General features: G+C 35.6%; 1 protein-coding gene across 2 annotated transcripts; it reads left to right on the top strand.

Annotated features, from left to right (window-relative positions):
* Positions 1-762: 762 nt before the first annotated feature.
* LOC117330416 (centrosomal protein of 95 kDa-like) lies at positions 763-25,338 on the top strand. 2 transcript variants are annotated; one of them, XM_033888689.1, is made up of 22 exons: positions 763-857; positions 3,453-3,573; positions 3,916-4,044; positions 4,542-4,766; positions 5,253-5,400; positions 5,620-5,726; positions 6,005-6,084; positions 13,978-14,059; positions 14,440-14,578; positions 14,853-14,996; positions 16,839-16,932; positions 17,459-17,550; positions 18,631-18,825; positions 19,033-19,219; positions 19,618-19,710; positions 20,405-20,468; positions 20,949-21,032; positions 21,318-21,490; positions 22,314-22,388; positions 22,638-22,924; positions 23,171-23,255; positions 23,861-25,338. In XM_033888689.1, exons 2-22 carry the CDS (start codon positions 3,534-3,536, stop codon positions 24,023-24,025), a joined length of 2,688 nt encoding a protein of 895 aa, XP_033744580.1. In that variant the 5' UTR covers positions 763-857; positions 3,453-3,533; the 3' UTR covers positions 24,026-25,338. The 2 variants fall into 2 exon arrangements, with proteins under 2 accessions (XP_033744580.1, XP_033744581.1); XM_033888690.1 differs by lacking the exon at positions 763-857 and adding an exon at positions 1,000-1,089.
* The last annotated feature ends 500 nt before the right edge of the window (positions 25,339-25,838 follow it).

A 25,838-nucleotide genomic window follows, 5' to 3' on the forward strand; every position in this document is an offset into this window, starting at 1 on the left:
TTTTATCTAATTGAAATAATTTTATATTGAAATATCTGTTTTTAATGTTTCTGTAACTACCCCTTAACAAGTTTACCACATCAAACCATTAGTGGAGAGGTTCATCATTTATCACAAACCATTTGGTTATTTTTCAAATCTTTTAAATTACTCGGCACAAGTCAAGTGTACTAAAGCATCTTACAGTTAATTAAAAGTGGACCTACTGATCTTTTACATTCTCTCGAGACTTTACCAAGATTTCTGATGTCTGTAATACCATGTCCATGTCATTCAAGATACATATATTTCAAAATATTACCATTTGCCTTGTAATAAACGGAACCGGCTTGTCAAGGCCGGGCCAGTCAGCTGATCCAGTATACCTATAAATCTACCGTTTCAAGTAATTTCTTTAATCTAAATACTCACATTTTCAAACAAATACATTACCTGTTACTGTCTAACGAAGAATTTCTCTCAGGTAATATCTGAAGACATCTTTCAAAGAATTTAATGTGCTTAGACTTCAAAAATACATTTGGATCCATTTGGTATTTTATTACCTAAAAATAAATTTCTTTTAATCACAGGCGTCTGTTATATTCATAGAAAAAGTATTATCCCCTACTCCTCCTATATGTCTTGTAGGAGTAGGGGGTGGGGGTGGGGAGGGGGGGGGGGGGTGCATTACTAACCAGAAGCATATAGGGTCTGGCGCCTGTGTAAAGTTTGTTCCTTTCGGATGGGTGTTTCTGTAATTATAATTATCTCCCTTATTTCTGTACATCAACGATAGGTGTCGTGCATTGTTTACATCGAGGCGGCCATATTCAAGAAAACGAAAACATCCGGCAAAATTCTTCTGACACATAAAGGTAATTTTATTAACAGGATTATGTAAATGATTGATGGTCAGATACGTTGTTGAGAACATCTTGTTGGCGTTCAATGATTTACATTGATGCATGCATGTTGCAATCATAAAATACCGGCGTTTATAAAACACCGCTGAGTGACGAAACATGTGCGGACACATCTGTCAGCGACATGTTGGCATGTAATTCGGCTTAACATTTGACACATGTATAATTTTGCTGTTTTACTGAGGTAGGTATATGTGTTGACATCGCCTAACTGTCTCTAGAAATCGTTTGTTGACAGTGAGAGATATTTACCTACCCCTCAGCCTTTATCAAAGTCGTCTGCATGTTTCATGATGTGTAAGAACCTGAGCACGGGCACATAAGCTTATTCTAGCCCCGGGAGTTTGACCTCAAACTCCTGTGTTTTAACATTAACAACCAATTATTTGCTACTGCCTTGGATAAAAAATGCACACAATTACGTTTTTAATGATGCAGATATTACTCTTTACATCGAAATATTATCAGCTAACTTATAACCCCCACCCACCACCTTATAATTAAGTGACACAGACGCACCGAACACTACTTTTCTTTTCGTTGTTTACTACAACGTATCAGAGCTATGAGGATTTATCATAATTACCCATGGCAATATAGATATTCTACATGATTGTCATGTGATTTTATGTCCTTGCAGTAGCTTAAGAACACCTGTATACTTTCTCTGGATTTAGCATGTGATATACTGACATGTTTCCTGTATGTTGTTCATTGATTTAGGTAGTTACCATCTACTACAAGGAGACATCACTAACAGTAGTAGTATATGTAGTAGTGTATGGAAATATCCACCAGTTACAGCTATTTTAAAATGAAGATCACCTGTATACACTTGTACACTTCTTGAGCTCCCTTCTTATGCTTCATGCATATAGTCTTTGCTCATACATACGTGTATATAACAATTTTACCTGCCAACAGTTCTGGTTTAGACAAAACACTTTCAATTTTATACCTTTTGTTCTTCATTACTGACTCTTTTGGTTTTAAATTTCTGCATTTTTTTTTTTACCGCATTCCATATTCATACAGTGGTTAAGTCCAAAGACAACCAGTACAATAATTCAGTGCACATGGTTTAGCTACAACAAAGTGTCCCAACCTCCTATGACCTATGCTTGAATTGGTAAAGAACACCAAGTCTGTGTAAAATACCATACTTACAGCCGCACACTGTGGTACTTTCGTAGCATCTTCTTGCTTTACTAGTACTAAACAGGGCTTTTTCTGGGGGCTTTTTGGGGCCGTTAATGGGCCCCATTCCCAATTGAAATTATTACATAGTTTAGCCAAATTCCGAAATTTGCAGTTCACTCCTGAAAAAAACTTTCCCAATTCAACAATTTTCTTCCCAAAATGAGACAAAAAGGCCCTTTCCCAAACGAGTGAGAAAAAGCCCTGCTAAATTAATAAGGTAAAGTGGAATTAATTCCACCAGCCAGAGCTTATAAGGCAATCATAACTCGCCACTTGATACACAAATATATCATAACCAGAATTGCATTTATTATCCCCTCGCGACGAAAGTCGGGGAGGGGATATAGCGTTCCGTTCGTACATAAGTACGTACGTATGTTCACTTTTTGTCAGCGCTCTTGCGACTTCATTTTTGAATGGATTCTGACCAAACTTCATATACGGGTCCAGCATGGGAATATTAATAGAAAATCTTTGTCAGCACTCTTGCAACTTCATTTCTGAACGGATCCTGACCAAACTTCATATATGGGTCCAGCATGGGAATGCATCGAACGAGTTCGTGTTTCAGGGTGCCAAGGTCATGATCAAGGTCAAGGTCAGCATTACTATTTATAGAAAATCTTTGTCAGCGCTCTTGCGACTTCATTTTTGAACGGATCCTGACCAAACTTCATATATGGGTCCAGCATGGGAATACCTTGAACGAGTTCGTGTTTCAGGGTGCCAAGGTCAAGGTTAAGGTCACCGTTACTATTTATAAAAAATCTTTGTCAGCACTCTTGCGACTTCATTTCTGAACGGATCCTGACCAAACTTCATTTATTGGTCCAGCATGCATATGGGAATACCTCAAACGAGTTCGTGTTTTAGGGCGCCAAGGTCAAGGCCAATGTCACTGTTACTATTTATAGAAAATCTTTGTCAGCGCTGTAATGCGACTTCATTTTTGAACGGATCCTGACCAAACTTCATATATGGGTCAAGCATGGCAATACCTCAAACAAGTTCGTGTTTCAGGGCGCCAAGGTTAAGGTCAAGGTCACCGTTACTATTTATAGAAAATCTTTGTCAGCGTTATTGCGACTTATTTTTTGAATGGATCCTGACCAAACTTCATATATTGGTCCAGCATGGCAATACCTCGGTAGCCCATGCGTGATAATAAGCCCATCCATGTCTATTGCAGTTCAGTGCAAATGACAACTGATGCTATTTCAGTGTCCTGCAATAACCCCACCCCCCATTTTGCGTCAGAGTTCATGTGTTAGCATGCAAGGGGATTTGTATCGTTTGCGATGCCTTGTTAAATAATTAATATTGAATGATGTTAATCTTATATTTCAGAACAAAATGACAAAATCAATGACAACACATTATTTTGTCAAGTGAAAACTTAAAGTTGTTGTTGAATAACCTACCACAGACATGGCATCAAAATCTCGAAGATTAAATGAAGAAGATCGTTGTAAGTATTTGATGATTCATATTTTCAGATATACATCGTGTGTTTATTTCAAGCATGAATCATATTTCCAAATTACATCAACCTGAAATAAAAAACAACAAAATAAAACATGTTATTGTATTTAGGAACAATCAAACATGGAAAATTTTAACTTGGATGATATTTTAAATGCAATGCAAGATAATTATAATCTGTATACTTATGTGTATTACCGTACTAATCTTAGTCCTTGTTACATATTTTAAATGCTGTTTTCTGAAATTCATTACACATAAAGGTATATGTGGGAATATTTTGTGGTCTTCTGGAAATTTTTAAGAACAAACTAATTTTTTGTTTCAGGCATTGTGACTCAGGCAAACACACTTTTAGAGCAGCTAAGCATATTTACTCCTATCAGTTGTGTGGAAGATCTCGGTGTCACGACATATGTGTCCTTGTTTGAAGGACTTCGTGGGGAGCACCTTGCAGGTAATTCTAATAAAATGGATTTTATTAGATATATGATCTCTGGAAAATAAAGATGCGGAAATCTGGTCATCTGTTTCTTATCATCTATAGAATGATTTACAAAATGTTTTTAAAAGTTAGTTGTGGAAAAAGTTGAAGGCAATATTATTTCACAAATACTATTCATGACAAATGATTGTGTTCTCCAAATTTAGATATAAATATTTATTTTCAACAATTGTAAAACAAGTTTTCTCAACCTCTGTTGATCACTCTTGGGTAAAAGCCCACAAGGGGGTCTTATAATGACTGAGAGAGGAAACCATGATTCCCATGGAAAACCATATCTCATATAATCACTCAAGCAGGTGACAGCTATAATTTTTCATATCTCCAAACTGATTGAAGATTCAAACTCAAATTGCTTAGGTGAAAGGTGGGTGCTCACCACTGCACCATGCAACAACCTGCAAATTATAATGATGTAGAACTTAATTGTCATTTCTCTCATCACTCAGGCATTGTGCGGAACCCAATAACCAAGGAGGATGAAATACAGAATTGTCAGATTGTAATAAACACTCTGGCCAATGACGTCCTCCACACGTCACTGTCACATATCTCTGGCCGACAGGTGGTAGAGCATGACCGAGAGTCCATCTTCCATCTCCTGGAGATCTTCAGTGGCCTCTTAGAGTATATACTCAACAAAATTGAAAGTGATGCATCCACAGACAACGATGGTAGGTTTACAAAAAATCTCAACCCATGGTCTATATACATCTATGTATAATATGTATCAAGGGAAGTAATTACTATCCAGAAGAACAAGGTAGATTTCTGAAAATGTTGTTTTTAATAATTTACAGGTTATGAATCAAATTTTCACATGAAGAAATTTGCTATGTATATAGCATGTTTAATTATGACCTAATGAATATCAAAAGTATGTTGATAAGGCTCTGTAGACATTTACCTGTCTACGTGTGTGTCAGTCTGGCCACATGTGGGTAGCTAATTGCAATGAAAAAGTATTTTCTTAAATTAATGCTATCGGACTGTGTTTACCAGAATATATATAACTTTTAATGATGAAAACATTAATAATGTATATCAGGTTGTAAAAATTAAAGAATGAATTATCTATACTGTAACCACCATAATGTTCATGGTAAGAGTTACCTAAAGGCAAGTATAGTGTAGATGCATTGTAGAAATCTGTGTTGCAGGTGAAGAAGATGTGGATGATCCAGATGCTGTAGAGCCAGATGTGATAGATGAAATACTTGAGCGTGAACTACAGAGGGGTCCACACGATCCTCTGTCTCCTGAGGGAAGGAGAAAGACAGATCTATCCTCTGTGTATTGGGATGACAGGTAAGTCATAGTAAGGACCACAAGATCCTCTGTCTCCTGATCACCTGAGGTGATGGACAGATGTTCGTTTGTTCATTCATTCGTTCACTAATGGATGTTTTTGACCTTCATACTTACAGCAGATTTGTTAGAATTCATGGCAGTTGTCAGTTTTCCCACATGCCATGAAGTAATATTTGAGTGTTTCTTCATAAAATATCATCCTTTGTCTATTTATAGCCCAGAGATAGCAAGGCACCCTAGAAATTCACTTCAGGATAGAAGCCATAGGCTGGGTCAGGATAGCTCTGCTGGTATACAAGATTCCACAGTCAGCTCTGGAAAATGTAAGTCTTAAGCTCTACAGCAATATCAACCCTATCAAAACAGAAATCTGCTGCTACCATTTGCTGTGATGCTGAAGTCAGTATTGATTCTCATTGTCTCCTTAAATTGATGATTTAAGTGAAAAAATTACTACTTTCTGGTTGCAATTTTACCGAACACACTTGGTTCTAATAATTGTATTCTGAAAACCTTTACATTTGATACAAAAGCATTCTTTTTGATCGCCTTAAACACTCTCTACTGTCCCATGCCTCACCCTTCTTTGGTTATTTAATAGTTGACAGTACTGAGGATTTGATACGACGAGGCGAGGCATTGATTAGACGTTCACATCCAGCGGAGGAATCGCATTCAATTGTGAGTACAATGAGAACAAGTTAAATACTGAGTTAAAGTGAGAAGAAATCTGACACCAAGGTGTTACTCGAGCTGTACAATGTCTCACTCCATGCACAGCAGCAGACTCGACTTTCAGTAAACTGTGAGGATGTGTTTTTATGGAGGCGTTTACGCCTGCCATATTACAATCACCTACGAGTTGTGACGTCACAATCTCTCACTTTCATTTTCGTTATATTTCCTTTCACAGTTCATGTTGTAGTTTCTTTCGGTTCATATATGATGTAGTTGAACTATATATACATTTATGAAAACTATCAAGACTACAAATAAAGTGCTATTACATGAAAAATGGTATATTCAGTATAAATTTCTCTTCGGCGGAAGCCCGGAATTTGAGACCTCTGGTGGTAATTTCTGTAACTAGGGGTAATGATTCGCTTATAATTAGTTCCAAGTAAGAGGCACGTCATTGTAGTCCGTCATTCAAAGTAGATGTGCACAGAAATGTATTAACTATGCTGATAATGTTTTGAACATTTCAGGAACTATTTTGAATAAACAATAAGAATAATGTCTTGTAAATATCTACACCTGCATCAATTTTTGCAAATCTATATTGAAAATACTGTTTGAAGGGAGATAACTGCGAGATTCTGACGTTACCTTACAGAGGACACTTGTTTAACTACTAGAAATTAAGATGGCATAACAACCAAGCGCAAACAATTTCCTGATTTTCATAATACCCTCCAGGTTTTGGCTAACAACATTTCTTTTGTTTACAACTTGGTAGTTTGTTCACGAGATTTTATGAGATTTAGTCCGATATTTAGCGATCACGTGTTCCGTCTGTTTACGTGAGCGAGCACTCTGTCAAAATGGAAGCACGTGGACAGGGGCTTCACACGAAGCATCTAAATGATGTTTGTCGCTAGAAATTAATATCTATCAACATGAATTAAAGGCAAGTTGCTTACAAAGTTTAAATCTGTTTGTTGACCCACTGAAATAAGTGTTTGTTTATTTAGGACGAAACTGTTTACGATAAGTTGTTCAAGCCTGGCCAGACCACAAAATCACAATATCTACTGCGATTATAGTCCGAATTTTCTGACGATCTTGCTATATACTATATGCAAACTTTAATCAGCTTTAAGGCGATATCAACCCCAGAACCCTTCGGATTACTGCGATAACTGATCGAAGTCCCTGTGTTTCAAATCCATGAATCGGTAGACCTACGTGATGGCGTGATGGAATTCGATCGTTTATTTTTTAAAACTAAGAAAACTGGCACATATCTGTCGTGGTGGTCATTTGTGCTGTACCTTCCCCGACAGAGACAATATACAGAATCTGGATTTCTGTGATAAGGTTTACTGCAGTAGCTACGTACTCGCGCTCGTAATATATATGAAAATGCTAAATTATTATTGAACCAGCTTGTCTTATTTATATATTATTCAGCTCACGATTCAACCTTTTCAAATGTTTTCATGTAATATATATATACATTTGTATGCACCAAGCTGTGAAATGTTTGTATTACATAGAATATTTAAACAATACAAAGTAATTGTAGATTAACAAAATGTATACCAATTGCATTTTAACCTATTAGTACAACTTTTTGTTGTTTTCATGTAATATAACTTTTTGTTGTTTTCATGTAAAATGATAAATACATGTATATCTATTGGCAATCGATATCAAATCCATATAATATAAGACTTTCTCAAATATCAATATTCCTCATAACTTTCAAAATAAATCTATATTTGCTTTTGAAATTTAATTAAAAATGTTTGATTTTCATGTCGCGAACATATCCCTTAAAATAATCATCAATCTCCTTATTGGTCTCCAGAAAGTGTGAAAATAAATGAAACTTTTTTGTCAATAATTCTATTTATTATGAATTCATGTATAACCATTTAGGTTTTTTCCAGTGTTGACCTTTAAAACTATATATATATACAAGCAACAATCTGTGGGATGTCAAATATGGAAGGCTATAGCTGTTTCAGGATAAATTGCCAAAAATGCTTATAAGTACTGTTTCTTATCACTGATCACATATACATATTGGGTTTTCGACTATTATGTGTTATTGCTACTTAAGTGTGAATTTTTTCGGCTTAAGTGATAATGTATTTCTTTGTACTTATGTGCAACAGACATCGCGAGAGTTTAATTCTCGTATATATAATATTGACTCCTACAAAAAGAAGTGGAGTGATCATGAGTGGTTGACCTACGAGAGGCATTTTATCAAATCTCATATTGACCATACTGATTGCTCATGATCATATTTCATCCGGCCTAGTAAACTCTAGAAAAAACATCTTAATTTATGAAAGTACGTAGCTAACTCATTTAATGTATGTGTAAAAATTAAGTATATATATATATCGTACAAAACCTCAAACTTCTAATATGGTAGATATGAAACATACATTTAGGCTGACTGCCTGATAATATAATACAATTTGTACAGAGTTTACAATCCTTTGACATTAAGCTCATAATATACACCATTATAATTTGATCTGTCGTCATGCGTCGGTCTTCTTCTTAAGACCAAGATATCGCAGAATGGTGTACAAAAGGTTTTTAAGCTGTTTTATCAAAATTGTTAATTTCATGGCCCCCTATGTGTCGCATTCTCCCTGGGGAGAGGATACATTTTACTATAGTTATTATAGGAAACTCATCACACATATTTTAGCATAATTTGTTTCATTTTCATTGGAAATTGGTTAGCACGTGGTTAGGGCAAACTTTTCTCAATGACATATTGTCAGAGAATGTCAAGGCCAACGACTTGTTATGGGTTCGAATGTCAAAAATAAAAATCTCAAATTGATTATTTTTTTCATTTCATATGAAAGAACATAGTCCACTGAAACAGAATGTGCATATTTTATTGTCATCAGATAAAAATAAGGCAGAAAGATATGGCACTTGGAAAAGAATCATAAAGCTATTTTCTCCAGCCAAAATTAAAAAATAATCCAAAATTGCAGAATAAAGGTTTCTGCTCTTTTATCTATATACACATGAAGGCTTGATGTTTGGCGCATCGATAACGTATGGCTGGCTACAAATGTTATACTTATATTTGACCTTGACCTTCATTCAAGGTCACGGGGGTCAAATGATGAAAAAAATTCAAAGTTCTTTCAAAATTATTAATTTGGGTCACATTTTAAAGAATCGGCCCTTTTAAAGGTGTGTGCAATGTATCAAGGTCAAATAATCAAAATGACGCAGATATGGCACTTTTAAAAAGAAATTCCTACCAAAATGAAAAAATGACCCAAAACTGCACATACACATGAAGGCTGGATATTTGGCAAACAGATACATGTAACATGTGTGACTGGCTACAAATATTGAGTTTATCTCTCTGACCTTGACCTTCATTCACATTTTAAAGAACCGGCTCTTATGAAGGTGTGTGCGAAGTTTCAAGGGCAAATTATTAAAAATGATGCAGACATGCCCTTTAAAGAATGTTTTCTTGCCAAAATTAAAAATTATCCATCAATTGCAATTCAATTGTTGGCTCAAAAGGGGTGTCCAGCAAGATTATGGAGTTGGAATCTGAATGGTTTCACAGATAAAACAAGAGGCCCAGAGGGCCTGTATCGCTCACCTGGTTTTATGAGATATGAAACAAGAATGATGCTTAAGTTTATTTGTCACTGGTATTTCTATGTCAATATATCATAAGCATTTTATATGGGTACATGTACATTGGTTTATTGTTATTCTAAAAATGTCAATTTAGCGAAATTGGCCTATTTTGGTCCCATCCTTCAGCCCCCGGGAGGTTAACCCCAACATTCGTACAATTTTGAATACCCACCCCATAACCATGCTACCATACAAATGTAGGTTTTATACCAAATTGTGCAATTAATCCATGAAATGAAATTGACTTTGGGTACAACCCCATAGGGATTGCTACCACACCAATGTGAGTTATATCCATAACTTAGTTTCAGAGAAACTAATTGACCCCTTTTGACCCTGCCCCCCAAGGGTCAACCCCACCATTTTTAGCTCACCTGGACCGAAGGTCCGGTGAGCTTATGCCATGGTGCGGCGTCCGTCGTCCGTCCGTCGTCCGTCAACATTTGCTTCAAATCGCTACTAGTCAAAAAGTTCTTATTGGATTTTGACCAAATTTGGTCAGAAACATCCTTGGGGGAAGGGGAACAGATTTTGCATAAATGGTGACTCTGACCCCCAAGGGGCCTGAGGGGCAGGGCCCAATAGGGGAAATTGAGGCAATTCCTTTAAATCGCTACTAGTCATAAAGTTATGAATGGATTTGAACCCAATTTGGTCAGAAACATCCTTTGGGGAAGGGGAACAGATTTTGCATAAATGGTGACTCTGACCCCCAAGGGGCCAAAGGGGCGGGGCCTAATGGGGAAATAGAGAACCCAATTTAGTCAGAAACATTCTTTGGGGAAGGGGAACAGATTTTGCATAAATGGTGACTCTGACCCCCAAGGGGCCTGAGGGGCAGGGCCCAATAGGGGAAATTGAGGCAATTCCTTAAAATCGCTACTTGTCATAAAGTTATGAATGGATTTGAACCCAGTTTGGTCAGAAACATCCTTCAGGGAAAGGGAACAGATTTTGCATAAATGGTGACTCTGACCCCCAAGGGGCCAAAGGGGCGGGGCCTAATGGGGAAATAGAGGTAATTCCTTCAAATCGCTACTAGTCATAAAGTTTTGAATTGATTTGAACCCAATTTGGTCAGAAACATTCTTGGGGGAAGGGGAACAGATTTTGCATAAATGGTGACTCTGACCCCCAAGGGGCCTGAGGGGCAGGGCCCAATAGGGGAAATTGAGGCAATTCCTTAAAATCGCTACTTGTCATAAAGTTATGAATGGATTTGAACCCAGTTTGGTCAGAAACATCCTTCAGGGAAAGGGAACAGATTTTGCATAAATGGTGACTCTGACCCCCAAGGGGCCAAAGGGGCGGGGCCTAATGGGGAAATAGAGGTAATTCCTTCAAATCGCTACTAGTCATAAAGTTTTGAATGGATTTGAACCCAATTTGGTCAGAAACATTCTTGGGGGAAGGGGAACAGATTTTGCATAAATGGTGACTCTGACCCCTAAGGGGCCAAAGGGGCGGGGCGCAATATGGGAAATTGAGTTAATTCCTTAAAATCACTACTTGTCATAAAGTTATGAATGGATTTGAACCCAATTTGGTCAGAAACATCCAATGGGGAAGGGTAACAGATTTTGCGTAAATGGTGACTCTGACCCCCAAGGGGCCTGAGGGACGGTGCCGAATAGGGGAAATTGAGGTAATTCCTTTAAATCGCTACTAGTCATAAAGTTATGAATGGATTGGAACCCAATTTGGTCAGAAACATTCTTGGGGGAAGGGGAACAGATTTTGCATAAATGGTGACTCTGACCCCTAAGGGGCCTGAGGGGCGGGGCGCAATAGGGGAAATTCAGGCTATTCCTTAAAATCGCTACTTGTCATAAAGTTATGAATGGATTTGAACCCAATTTGGTCAGAAACATCCATTGGGGAAGGGTAACAGATTTTGCGTAAATGGTTACTCTGACCCCCAAGGGGCCAAAGGGGCGGGGCCTAATGGGGAAATAGAGGTAATTTCTTCAAATCGCTACTAGTCATAAAGTTATGAATGGATTTGAACCCAATTTGGTCAGAAACATTCTTGGGGGAAGGGGAACAGATTTTGCATAAATGGTGACTCTGACCCCTAAGGGGCCTGAGGGGCGGGGCGCAATAGGGGAAATTGAGGAAATTCCTTAAAATTGCTACTTGTCATAAAGTTATGAATGAATTTGAACCCAATTTGGTCAGAAACATCCATTGGGGAAGGGGAACAGATTTTGCATAAATGGTGACTCTGACCCCCAAGGGGCCAAAGGGGGGCATGGCCGAATAGGGGAAATAGAGGTAATTCCTTTAAATCGCTACTAGTCATAAAGTTATGAATGGATTTGAACCCAATTTGGTCAGAAACATTCTTGGGGGAAGGGAAACAGATTTTGCATAAATGGTGACTCTGACCCCCGAGGGGCAAAAGGGGTGGGGCCCCATATGGGAAATAGAGGTAATTCCTTTAAATCACTACTAGTCATAAAGTTATAAATGCATGTCGTAAACTCAGAGAGTCTGGACTTCATTATTTCTTTAAAGCAGTTGGGATCCCACCGCTATAACCATATAAAGCATTGTTTGAGGTTAACAAACAAAAGGAATTGAACATGAACATTATTTTGACATTTGGTCAAATACAACCAGGTGAGCGATACAGGCCCCATGGGCCTCTTGTTACAATTTTGAATCCCTACCCAAAATGATGCTACCAGTCAAGTATGAGCTATATCGATTGCTTAGTTTCAGAGAAGAAGTTATTTATGTCAATTAAGCCAAATTGACCAAGAGATGAACACAATCCTGATGTAAAAATAGGCCCAGGGTTCTTTCCCCACCCCAAGGGACTTATACAATCATATTGAATTGATATCAAATATGAAAGTTTTCTTCAATATTTTGCATGTAAAACGCTGTATATTTATATACAGTACCTATAGCTACTAGGCTATTATCTACATCTTGGTGGTAAATTAAAAAGCAACAAATCACAAATCACAGTTTATTGTTAATATTGACATTGGATCTATTAAAATAGATGGAATTGATATCTAATTTTAAAATAATTGTCCTTAACAAATGAGGTCTTTGTTGAAAAAAAAGTGTAATAACTTTTAAAAGCCGTCAGTCTAATTTTGATATTATTCTAAGATCAAAATAGAAAGGAATAAACAATTTTGTTTACAAGATATTGAAAAACATTGCACACTTTCAACAAAAAAAGTAGCAGACACTCCCTGTATTTGCAATACATATCGTGTATTGTTATAACTTATCGAAATGCATATCATATTGTTTCGACATTTCTATTTATATACCCAGGCCTATAAAATATAAGTTTGTTTTAAACACATAAATGCAAATTTTGAACTACTTAAATATAAAAGATGGTTAAAAGTATGAATGTTAATGACATGTACCTAAGTAGAAGTTGATTTGAAAAAATTTAAAATGTTTGACTTCTTAAGTAAAGGTTTGATTGAAATAAGAAATGTTTAACTACTTTTAGAAGTAGGTTTGAAACTTTAAGATGGTTAAAACCATTATGTATATCGGAACAGTCTAAACCATTACATTCATCAGGACTGTGAAAACCATTATGTCCGGTTGGTTTGACACACTTAAGTGGAAATGTTTAGTCATGTTGATATCAGTTTAATTTGTATTCTTGCTTTATTTCAAATATCTCCTTTTACATCTGACTAACGCCTCCTACAGTACTTTCAGTACTTTGATTTAACTATATTAATAGCTTTATATTTTGGTTTTCACAAGGACATATAGGTATACATCTATCTGTTCAGTGTGTTTTAACTCTTCAATGTGTAAGGTGTTGTTCTGTAGTCAGCTGGAGTACCGCCTGTCCAATACATGTTCAGGAGAGGTGTTGATACTGTCAGGACCAAATTGTAACATTTGACCAGATTTGTAATAATATTTATTCATATTGATTAGTCAATTTGTTAGCTATTCCCAACAGTAAGTGTATGTGTTGGAACCATGTTTTACCCAAGATTTTATGAAATGTCAACAAAATATATAACGTGAAAAAGGGGTGTCACATAACATTCCTTACCAAAACAGTCAGCATCATGGATATTGGAGTGGGTTCAAAGGTCAAGTAAAATACCCCAGAATTTCCAAAAGTTTCATCATGAGGTATAAAATGATGTTTTACATATTCAACAAATACAGATATAATTGTGATGTTTTAAAAGTTTAAATATTTTGTAGGAGGAGAGTTTCCTGAAGAACAGACCTACATTGCAGGCCCTTCTGAACAGTAAACCAGAGAGGCTACAGTCCCGTGAACCAAGTAAGTCTGACATGAAATTTGATATATCTACAATATAACATTAGTATATTTTACAGGGTTCAAGTTATATCACCAATTCAGGATTCCGTGGTCAGTAGATTTCCTTCACTTTTACAGTCAAAAGTCTTTTGTTACCATATCATAAAATATGTAGATCAGAACACCTAGAGTGTTTGTAGAAACTTTTTCGTTATAAATGTAGTTCTCCAGTATGTGTCTTTCCAAAATGTAGTGTGTACTATGTGAAATTTGTTCCTGGTGAATTTCTTCGAATATTTGCTCTGTATTAAAGAGACTTTGTACCCTGGTAAGTTTGTATTAGAATTGATGTTCAAATCAAGTATGATGACATTTGATATGATTGATACTTTCCTTGACAGCTGTCCCTGATACCACTCCAGAGGATGTGATGAAGTCGGACCCTAACTACGCCGCTCAGTCCACAGACACACTACTGGATCATTATAGTGATCTGTACAATACCAAGTACAATGTTAACAAGGACCAACATGGTCACAGGTACTTAATGATGATCAATCAATTTATTATTTACTTGTTAAGTATATACGTACAAGAGGATAAAATTCATTATAGCAATATAGACCAGAAATTTTTTGCAAAAAGTTTTCTATGGCAGCTAACAGATATATCAGTAGTTATTTCTGAAGGATGCCAAAGGTGAATAGACAGATATTGTTTGAGAGGTTGAACATTTCTTAATCTAATGCATGAAAATTTGATTAAGAGATAGTAAGAAGCAATTTACTGACATAAATGTTTTTTATCCTCGAAGACAAGCTAACGTTGATCCCTACAACAATCTACGCTACATGGTAGAGGAGACAGCAGCCATGGCACGGGATGCTGTAGGGGTCTCGCCCAACCGTGCTCGCACCATGCTACAGAGTATGGATAACAGCTACAACAAACAGACTAGGTAGGTACACGTTATTATGGGGGGAGTGGGATCTTGTCCTAAAGAGAATGGACTATACATGCAGCAAACAAATTAGGTTCACAATATTGAGTCAATGTGATGAGTGGGTACAAAATTATGGTTAGGAATCTGTGATATGTGTGGGTATGATTATGGAAAGTACACATATGTGTACATACTACTGTAAATCACTTCTATTTCGCGTGGGATTTATTTTCGCGTTAATTCGTGAGGAGAGTCAAACGCGAATTCAAATCCCTTGCGAATATTTATATAAAAATGACAGGAATAATTGGCGTCCATTTTGAATTGATCGTAATCTTTAGTTGGTGAACAGACATCGCCATTAAAGTAATAATAGAATGATCGATTATATACTTACATGTAGATCAGAGTGTAATTTTATATCACAAAACACCAAAATTTCACATACACCAAACCCCACTGAACACTAATATTGTGGTTGAACTCGGACTAAATTAACTTCTTGATGACGTTTAACATGTAGTTAATTAGGTACGGTCCCGAGGATCCCGGATGGTCATCCGGAATACGTCATACTTTATTACCCACGCTGTTGTTATGTAAGGTTACATGTATATAGAGCACTTCACATCGCTTGGTTCTCAAAAAGATATTTGCCATAACAAAGTTGAAATCAAACAGATTATTTATTTAATTCAAACATTCAGAACAAATAATCGCCTGGAGTATATATCATTCGAAATAGACTGTCCCGAGAGCTGTTCATCGACCGGTATCACTGTATACACACATACGTTAATTACTCACAACCTATTGTAGTCCCGTCATCTCCCAGGCATTTTTAATGAGCCGAGGGTTTTGTTTAATGTCTGACACCGCCTTTGTAAGCCATTTAGCATGTAACGGTTTGATCGTTGACAGTTTAAGGTCAATATTATGTTTGTTTACATGTTTTGTCTTCAAACTGTTCAGCAACAGCACTTGCATAGTAATCCTCAATTCATGGCTTGTTTGAATGGGCTATTAATTCCAAGATCTAGTGGCTGTAAACGGTCAGTGCAGCTAGCTGGTACAAACACAACATGTATGTTTCCTTTTTTTCCCACTACTGTCCGGTGTCATGTTTTGAAGTTCCCTTTCTACAAGTTTGTTTACTGTTTCCGTAATTGGGCTAGTTGGGGCCGGCAAATTATCTTTGGTTACTCGTTTAAAAAAATTTGAGATCTGTGGCGTGGTCATGTCTGTGAAATAATCTAGACTAACTACATATGAACGGGCGTGAAAGCTTTATTTATATTGAAAACAACTCATTTCACCCTCCAAATATAAACACACGTTGAACACCACATTTCTTTTGTTTAATCCATTTGTATATAGCCGAGAGGCGTATACAGGTACGATAAATACAATTCAGTATGGCCAGACACCGATATCACATGATTGAATCACATGGCTTTTCTTGTACTGTCACATGACTCTCATAAACAAAATGCCTACCAACATGGAAATATCGCCGATCTGTAAAGGTTACTACGTATTCGCGAATTTAAAGTCATTTTGAGGTCGGAATTCGCGAAAATATGTATTCGCGAATAAGTCAAATTAGGTGAGTTCGCAAAATTAAGTACTCGCGAAATATAAGTGATTTACAGTAAGTTTGATGTTATGTCCTTATGAAAGGATTACATTTTGTTCGGTTTGATATTACCATGAATGTGAAATACATTTATACACTCAAAAGTCAGAATATTAACAGTATACTGTAACAGACCCAATAGGAGCAGCTTTCTAATATGTATATGCATTAATATAGCTTTCTACTTGGTACATATTAACAAGAAACTTTTCTCATTCCAGTCCAGTACGACATAGAGACAGAAGTCCAAATAGGAAAAAAAAGAGTCCTGTAAGACAGACTGGCAGTATTGAAGATCTCCACTCTGATACAGAGGTAGAATTCCATATAGAATTTATCTGCTTTAATGACAAATTAATTTGTCTGATGGTGATTTGTGACTTCCTTTTTACAAACATGAATAATTCTAAAACGTTTTGACATCAGTGTTTCTATAGGTAAGCCCTTATTAGGTGTAATGCTATACATATTGATATTAGATAAATTATATTTGTTAAATACAAAATATCCATATCATAAATAAATATGGAATACAGGGTATGAGAGAAAAAGAGTAGGACATCAGTACGATAACACAGGGACATTGAACAACACAATTTACTTGAAAATGTACCAATATAAAAATTATATCAGTTGTCATAACTCAAATGAGGTCATGGATGTCTGTCATTAAGTGATTAATTTTGTTTTCCTTCTGTCAAATACTTGAATCTCACATAATGCTCTTCATTATGTGCAATGACTTATTTCTGTGATTTGACAATTAGTATGAAAAAAGGTTGTTATGTATATCAAACACTTTTTTATTAGACCGTTTCATTGCCATATGTTTTTTTTTCAGTTAACACCAAGCAAAGCCAAACGGAAAGTTTCATTTTTGACAGACCGATCTACAACAGATTCCAGTCCTAGCTTCCTTAAATCTAGTCCACAGTGAGTCATTTTGTTCTGGTCTAACAGTGCTGTAATATACAAACAGGTTTATTCTGTTTGTTGAATACTGCAAATGAAAGTCTCAAATTCGTCACCATGAACTTAATTCATTTGAACGATCCTAAAAGATGAAATTCACTTTTTTGGAAAGTGTGTATGCAATTTCATTGTGCTTAGAAGTTTTGTTTTCACATTAAGTCAATTGTAAAATTTGTGTTTTGTGTTCTAAGTTAGCTGGGACAAGAGGCCATTCTTTAAATTTTAGCTAATATCAACATTTTGGTGCAAGTGTTGAAAGGCATTAACAAGGGTACTGATATTTGACATTAGGGTCCTTGTTGGTTTATACTATCCTCTCCCTGAGTCGAACTTAAAGATTTGTTTGGAAAAATTCCTACTTTTTGACATATTTTGGACTTCAAATGTTTTTCGCGAACAAAAACTTTTAAAGTTTTTAGTGCAAGTGTTGAAAGGCATTAACACATTAATTTGATATTATACTCGGGTACTGATATTTGACATGAGGGTCCCTGTGGATCTAGACTATTAACTCCCAGAGTCAAACTAATGAATTTTTTGTAAAGAAAAACCTGTGTTATGACATGTTTTGGATTTCGACATTTTTGAATTTTTGAATAAATTTTTTCAGCTTTTCATGAATGATGTCAATTAAGGTTGATTAACACAATTTGATTCCGTCAAGTACACAGTATAAATGTTATTTATCCAATCATGCAAAACAATATCAATGTATATATTTTAATTATTTGTTGACCAACATTTGCGAGACGAGCAATGTTGTTCTACAAAAGCTTTTTGTTTTTCTTTGTAAGCCACTACCTCGTAAGGTTTGGAGAATAACCAATATGTTTTACCCTTTGATTTGTTTTATGCAGTACAAATAAGGCACCACTTCATAAAGTTTTGATGGGGAGGATAACTGTTTTACATTTTGTTTTTTCCCATAAGTTTGTTTTCCCACAGTTTGTTTTACATTTTTCCATGATAAATCACCACCCAGTCCTATAGAGTTTAGAGAAGAGACGTTTTTCATGTTTTTTGTTTTATTGTTTTTCTCAGTAAATCACCACCTCGTAAAGCATGGCAGGAGAGAGATGTGCGGTTCGAGCCATCACCCACAAAACAGATGGGAAGAGGGAGGGGTGTGACTCGTCCCTGTCGGGTCACGGAGGACTACGGTAGCTACCTTGCCGATATTGATGCTCAGGAGGAAAAGGAGAACACATCAGCTTATGATAACTACCTCAAGAAACAGTATGTGTGGCTTATACTCTGAGCAAATATTTTCAATCGTGTAAATAAAATGATCAGTTGGTATAATAACAGATGGAGAGCTACTTGTCTAAATTCTTGTGCTTTCTCAAAACAAAAAAGATACTGACACTTCTTCAGATATAGCATTTTACCAAGAAAAGTAAGGAAGAAAATGTGGGTTGTACAGTTTTCCTTTTCTGTTAACAGGTTTCACGAGATCGTTGATGAGGTGTTGAGTGATGAAGAAATTCTTCCCCAGAGGTATAAGTCCCGGTCAGACCAACGGAGAGTCAGAACTGACCGTGTCCCAGACAAGTCCAAAGGCACTTACAGTGTAACAGATACACACAAGCTCATGGAGAAAGAAAGACAGGCTGGCAAGAAAAAAGTAGATGTAAGTTAGACCCCAACTTGTACCAGTAAGAACATATTGAAGAATTGGTTCTTTTAAACATAATAACAGTGGAAACTCAGTAAACTTTCTCCCAGTAAAATGTTACAGATGAATGATGAGGTAGTTATAACAATGGGTCAGTTTGGAAGAAAAAGGAGGATAAAAGTATTGGTTGGAAAGTCGGGCAATTATGTTGATGATTTCTGAATTAAATATGTTTGACTTATCCTCTTACTTGGCCTTCCTTGTTATTATCAATTTATTCAGCTCTAGAATACTTTACAGTCCAAAGAAAAAGTCAGTGTCTCCAACTACTGAATAGCTTTATAGATACTTTAGCAGAGGACACAGTATGTTTTGATGATGATTGTATTTGTTTTTAAATTCTGTTCATTTAGTTTCTACACAAGATTTATCAGGAGGACTTTGATGAACTGAAATATGAGGCCAAGCATGAACTGAGGAAGGAGAGGAAGGTTGCCAAAGATACAGTAAGTAATGATTTAACACACCGGTTTATATCGGGAAGGTGTTCTGGGGTTGATGACATCACTGGTTAAATTAGAGGTATTAACATATTTTTAGCTTAAGGGGGTTTTATAAAATCAATTTTGAGGTTATCATCAATTTTGTCTAGTATGATTTAGTTACCTATGTATTTATATTAGCTAATTTGATTGTCTTTCCTTAACCTCGTACACTGATATATGTATCTTTGCTTTAACCACGTACACCGATATATGTATCTTTCCTTAACCTCGTACACTGATCTATGTATCTTTGCTTTAACCTTGTACACCGATATATGTATCTTTCCTTAACCTCGTACACTGATATATGTATCTTTGCTTTAACCTTGTACACCGATATATGTATCTTTCCTTAACCTCGTACACTGATCTATGTATCTTTGCTTTAACCTTGTACACCGATATATGTATCTTTCCTTAACCTCGTACACTGATCTATGTATCTTTGCTTTAACCTTGTACACCGATATATGTATCTTTCCTTAACCTCGTACACTGATATATGTATCTTTCCTTAACCTCGTACACTGATATATGTATCTTTGCTTTAACCTCATACACTGATATATGTATCTTTCCTTAACCTCGTACACCAATATATGTTGGCAATAGAAAATTATTTCTGATTCATGGTGATACAATTATTTTCCTACAGGAAACAGATTACAAGAAGAAAGTTTTATCTGGTCCGAAAAAAACTGTTAAACCTAAAGACTCGGGTGAGTAGTTTACATTACCTTGGATATTTAGTATAAAGTGACAATAGATTAATGTATGAGGTGTGTGACACAATGACTGATAATAACCAAGTGTATTGAGTTCCTGACATCTGTGGGCATTGAATTTGTTTTTGCTGGAAAAGCAATATTACTATTAAAATACATTAGTATATTACTTTATTCAAGATTTGTTTACTATAATAATATATTCAAATAATAGCTGTTGCAATAGTTGAGATAAAAATGACCAGGGCTATGGTTGTAAAACATCTACCTAACAGGAGGAATCTATGTTTGTCAAATAGGTACCACCCATAGAAGTGGTTTAATTCAAACAATATTATATATTAGGCTGCATGCTTTCCAGCATCCACCATGCAAAGAATGTCTTTATTTCTGGATTCCTCCCCTTGGATATATGTTTTACTGGGATAGCTCTCATTGTGATCTAGTAATTTAATGCTATATGATTTGTTATAGTGGCTGCCAGAAAGAAACCCACAGTTAGTACTAAAGCCAAGAAACGGTCACCAAGTGGGCTAATACCTGCTGGAAAACCAAAGTGTAGGTATAATACAGGATGATAGAACCACAGACAAAAATAGGAGTAGAAGTTGTACCAGTGTTATAAAGATAAACAGGGCTTGTGTACAGGCAAGTCATATTAGCTACAAATAAACCAAGAATTGTGTATTATTATAGCTGTTGAATATTCCTGAGATTTTTGTCTCAAATAAAGCTAAACTTAATGTAATTAACATTGATATTTTTTTCTGGTTAGAAAATGGCTTAAAGGTTTTAGTTTTGTTTAATTATGGACATTTTAGCAATATATGTGTGTGTTTACAGTAACAATCAAGGATGACGATGACATTTTACCACTACTTCTGAAAGAATTTCCACATCTTCACTTGTCTCTACACACCTGGCATGAACTGTGGCGCAAAGGTATCAACCAAATCGAGCAGGTTACTCGTGCCAATCAGGAAGTCAGACGCAAAAAGTCACGGGCCAAATCAGAGGTAGGTCTCTCTGTAGAGCTATTCTTGTTGAAAATATGTGTTAATCAGATATAAGCATCAGAAACAAGAGTTAAAAGAATGGTATGTTATATAGGATGGAAATCAACAGATAATCAACCGATTTTTGGAGAAATTGAAAGGGAAATAACTCTTTAATACTGTTACAATAATTGGTTTGAAATTCAAATTGTTTTAAAAATTTAGAGGTATTATATCAAATAAGATTAGGTTTAGTGAGACCTTGAGTGTGGTTTTTTTTCTGATCTTTCAGTTATGTGTTTGGAACAAATATTTGTTCCCATTTCAATCCAAACTAGCAAATCTATGATTAAAATGATTTATATTTAGTCATGGAATAAAAACTATTACTGCCACAGATATCCATGAATAGTAATAATGGATATAAGCTTCCATAAGGGTGGTCGGTTGATACACTGGTAACATGCTTGCCTTTCACTTAGTCAGTCAGGGTTCTGTTCCCCAACCTGACATGAAAAAGTATAGTGTGACCTGCCCAACCATGGGGGTTTTCTCACAGTATTCCAATTCCCTCCCTAACTTAGACCCTTTGCACACTCCCATTCGGATCAACAAGAGTGATTAATATAAGTTGCTATAACTTGTTTCACAGTTGTTGTCAATAAAGTTTGTCTGTCAGCCTCAATGCATATTTTTTGACATTTTGGTTGGTACAGGTAGGTCAACCAACCAGGATCACATCTCTTGTAACACTGTTCCGGTGTCTTGTTTACATGTATAGTGTAATATTACAGAAGGTAAAGAGTGTCCCTGTATACCTAACATATACTTTACAATGTTATAGCTTGAGGAGGCTGAAAAGAGACAGCAGATTATGGTGAACATTATGAAAAAGGAGCTAGAACACCAACAAAGAATGGTATGTTGAATAACGTTGAACAAATTAAAGTTAAATCTATAAATGATTAAGCAGTTGAGACATGCAAATTGAATTATAAGAAATGTATTCAAATTTGATACTTATTCACATAAAATTTTGCTATCAGAAGTAATGTGCTGATGCACAGTACTGAAAGACAGACAAATCAACCAAAGTGAATCACCATAATATGTAAAGAAAGAAGTAAATCATAGAAATTTAGAGATTGTATCACACTATTGTTTACAGAAAGAGATCAAAGAAAGGCAGACCCAGGGAGTGGCAGCTAAAAATAGGATACATGAGAAACGAACACAGTCCGCAAAAACAAGACAGTATTATGACGAGTACCAAGTACGCATGCGCTCCAAGATGTTGAAAAGACGTACAAAAGAGGAGATGGTATTTAAGAAACTATTCAAAGATGGTCTGGATATACAGAAGGACAGAGTGAAGGATCTGAGGAAGTATGCCAAAGAACAGAGGGACAGCCAGGCCAAAATACAGAGGAACGAAGTGGAGTCAATGGAAAACTAGTATCCTTGAAACAAAATATTTACAATCCTGTCAGGCTACTTTTGTGAAATGACATATTTCTTCTGTAGTGAAGACAAAATTAAACCTGCATAATACATGTATACAGCTGTGATCATGATACGGTCACAATTACTTCAGTAAAATGAAAATGGAGATAAATAACATACCAATAGTTGTAATGCTAACCACAGAATTTCATACACACACCAGTAGAACTGGTATTGTTATCCTTAATTCCTGTTTAGCTACCGTGACCAGTTTGACATGCTTGCAGAATCTGTTACCAAGCAACGTAAAGAAACACAGACCAGGGAAAAGGCTCAACAGAAGGTGAGTTTTACAGATACACTGTACTGCTAAAAATAACATTTTCATGAAATATACCATTAATTGATAATTTGATATTTCAAGGTGGATTTGATATTTTTGCCATTCATGTGCTGTAATAAATTATGGTGAGGTAATGCTGGATTTTTTATTGTTAATCAACTTGTCGGTAATGTTCTTTCCTCTGTCAATCAAACACCAATAGTTAAACTTATATAAAAGGATTCTTCTAGCAACTACTGGTCTTTTTAAATGGTTTCTTATATCTATCTGTTACTGGTTATAAATATTGTACATTGATAATGGCAACCACTTGGAAGAAGAGTCTTGCGACTCTTAAGTGGCATTTACCCTAAATAAAGACTTTTATTATTATCATCATTAGGGCTTTTCCAGTAAAACCTCTCTCCCACCCCAGGACGTCAGGTTTGGTTAAGGGGTACCACCTCTAGAATTTATTTAATGAATTACATTGAAGTAATTGGAAGGCAATCCAACCAAATGTATAGAAGTGATTTAATGTGGAGTCCTGGGGTCAGGTAGATATTTGAATGGAATAGCCCTTATTTTCTGTATCAACATCTTTAGAGTTTATGTTCTTTTTGTAGGTGCTAGAACAGATGAAGAAGGAACTACGCCGGAAGATGGAAAAGGAGATCAAGGATTTACAAGATCAGCTGTGTCGAGATGATGATGATGCCTACTTCAGACAACTGGATGCTGATAGGGTTATCAAAGACTTACGTATCGCCAAGTACCATGTTGGTGTATAGCAGAAATAAACTCTGGTGTTGTTTATAGCATATGAAAGTGTTAACTGGTAACTTCAACAAGAAACTGCTGGTTTGCAGTGTCCTGTGAAAAACTGTGATATTATAATAATTAAATAAAACACACTTCTTATATAAAGCCGTCTTGGATTAAAATGTACTTATGTAGACTTTATTTAGACAAATTCAATAGGTTTTTCTTTTATATAAAGGAGATAGTTAGACTGATCATGTTTTCCTAGTTGATTTTTCAGTTCAATGTATAATTTTTAGGTTTCATTTATGTGTGAACATGTGTTTTCTGTCTCCTGGTGATGTGTTCCAAATGTGTTGTGTCTGACAGCTTGGGAGAATGTAAATGGATGATTGCCTGAGAAGTTGTCAGCTGAACTACTGAAACTTAGCTGTAAGATATTGTACGAGGATGTGAGAAAATAAATTTAGATTACTGTAAGGTTATGTAGTGTGTAAATTTCATATAGTATTTATTTCATCAAATTTCCCTGAAATTATGTAACTTTGAAAACTTCAATAAGTGGTGAAAACTCTTCATCAAATGTGTAATTATTCACAATTTCAAAATATTTCAATTCAAAAATTGAAATTTGAGGTGAATTAATGTAAAATATACCTGTACATTGGAAAGGGGTCAATCTAGTATAACTGGCATTTTAAATATTCCTAAACGTTTTCTGAAAAGGGGTTAATGCATTCATTGAAATACATTTTTACATATTGTTTTAATTTGTCACTCTGAAAATAATGACATATTGTATATTCAATATTTTTTATTTTTCTACAGTAGTTTCTTTTCTGGCAAGTCCAACCTGGTAGTAATTTCATATCATAAAATTTTGAAAATTATTTCCAATTATCTTGCATTCTACATATATGGCTATATTATTTTCATTAAGATATGGAGCTATCTCCACAATCCGTCCTTATGTATATTTTTGTATGGTAAAACACTGATGAAACTCTGGTGTATACTTGTGTTCCTGTTTTATGTCTACAGTATAAGGAGATCATGATTGAAGGATGTAGTCAAACTCAAACGACTGAAGGGTTCAGATGAAGTTTGGCACAACCTGTTTCATTATACATGTATCTGTTTATAGGTATTTGTAGAAAATTAATTTCATGTGCTCAGTTTATTGCAACATTGCATTACAAACCATAACTGATCTAGAGTACAAAAAATTAAAGAGGTCAGTCATCTAGTAAAACATATATCTAAATTTAGTACTGTATAAGTACTACACACAGATCTGAGTAACTTAATTGGATTTGTCAATAAAATAATGAAATATTAGTAATTTGTTTTTCTATTAAGTATTTCTATTAAGCCAATATTTTGGCATGATTAAACCATATAACCCTGTGGAAAAGACAGCTTATATATTTTTAAAGAATTTTTTACAAATGCATTGACCTGCTTGACTAGTCTATCATGAATTAGTCGGTTCCTTTGTTACATAAGTATACTATATAGATGGCTGTCTTTGTTGATATATAGATTTTCATTGTTCTATTGGAGATGACATGAAATCTTGCATGTATTTTGTGGTTCGCTGTTTGCCCTTCTATATATAAGTTAGGTTATTAGTCTGATACCAGTGAAACTGGAGGACCATAGACTTCCTCCCTGTCCGTCCATCTGTCAGTTTTCTGCACTTTTCTTAGTCATGCTTCAAGGTATGTTGGTGAAAGTTGGTATGTAACTTCGATACAAGTAGCTACAGATCAAGTTTGAGTTTCAGGGCTTTTGGGTCAAGGTCAAGGTCACTTACTATTTTTAGCGGGGATAGGTAGGGGA

The sequence above is a fragment of the Pecten maximus genome, chromosome 7 (genome assembly GCF_902652985.1).
Source record: "Pecten maximus chromosome 7, xPecMax1.1, whole genome shotgun sequence".
In the NCBI taxonomy this organism is placed as follows: Eukaryota; Metazoa; Mollusca; class Bivalvia; order Pectinida; family Pectinidae; genus Pecten; species Pecten maximus.

Coding starts and splice junctions, on each gene's coding strand:
- LOC117330416 (XM_033888689.1), top strand. CDS start 3,534: ATGGCATCAAAATCTCGAAGATTAAATGAAGAAGATCGTT. Junction 4,045..4,541: donor TCGTGGGGAGCACCTTGCAG/GTAATTCTAATA, acceptor CTCATCACTCAG/GCATTGTGCGGAACCCAATA. Junction 21,033..21,317: donor ACCTGCTGGAAAACCAAAGT/GTAGGTATAATA, acceptor GTGTGTTTACAG/TAACAATCAAGGATGACGAT.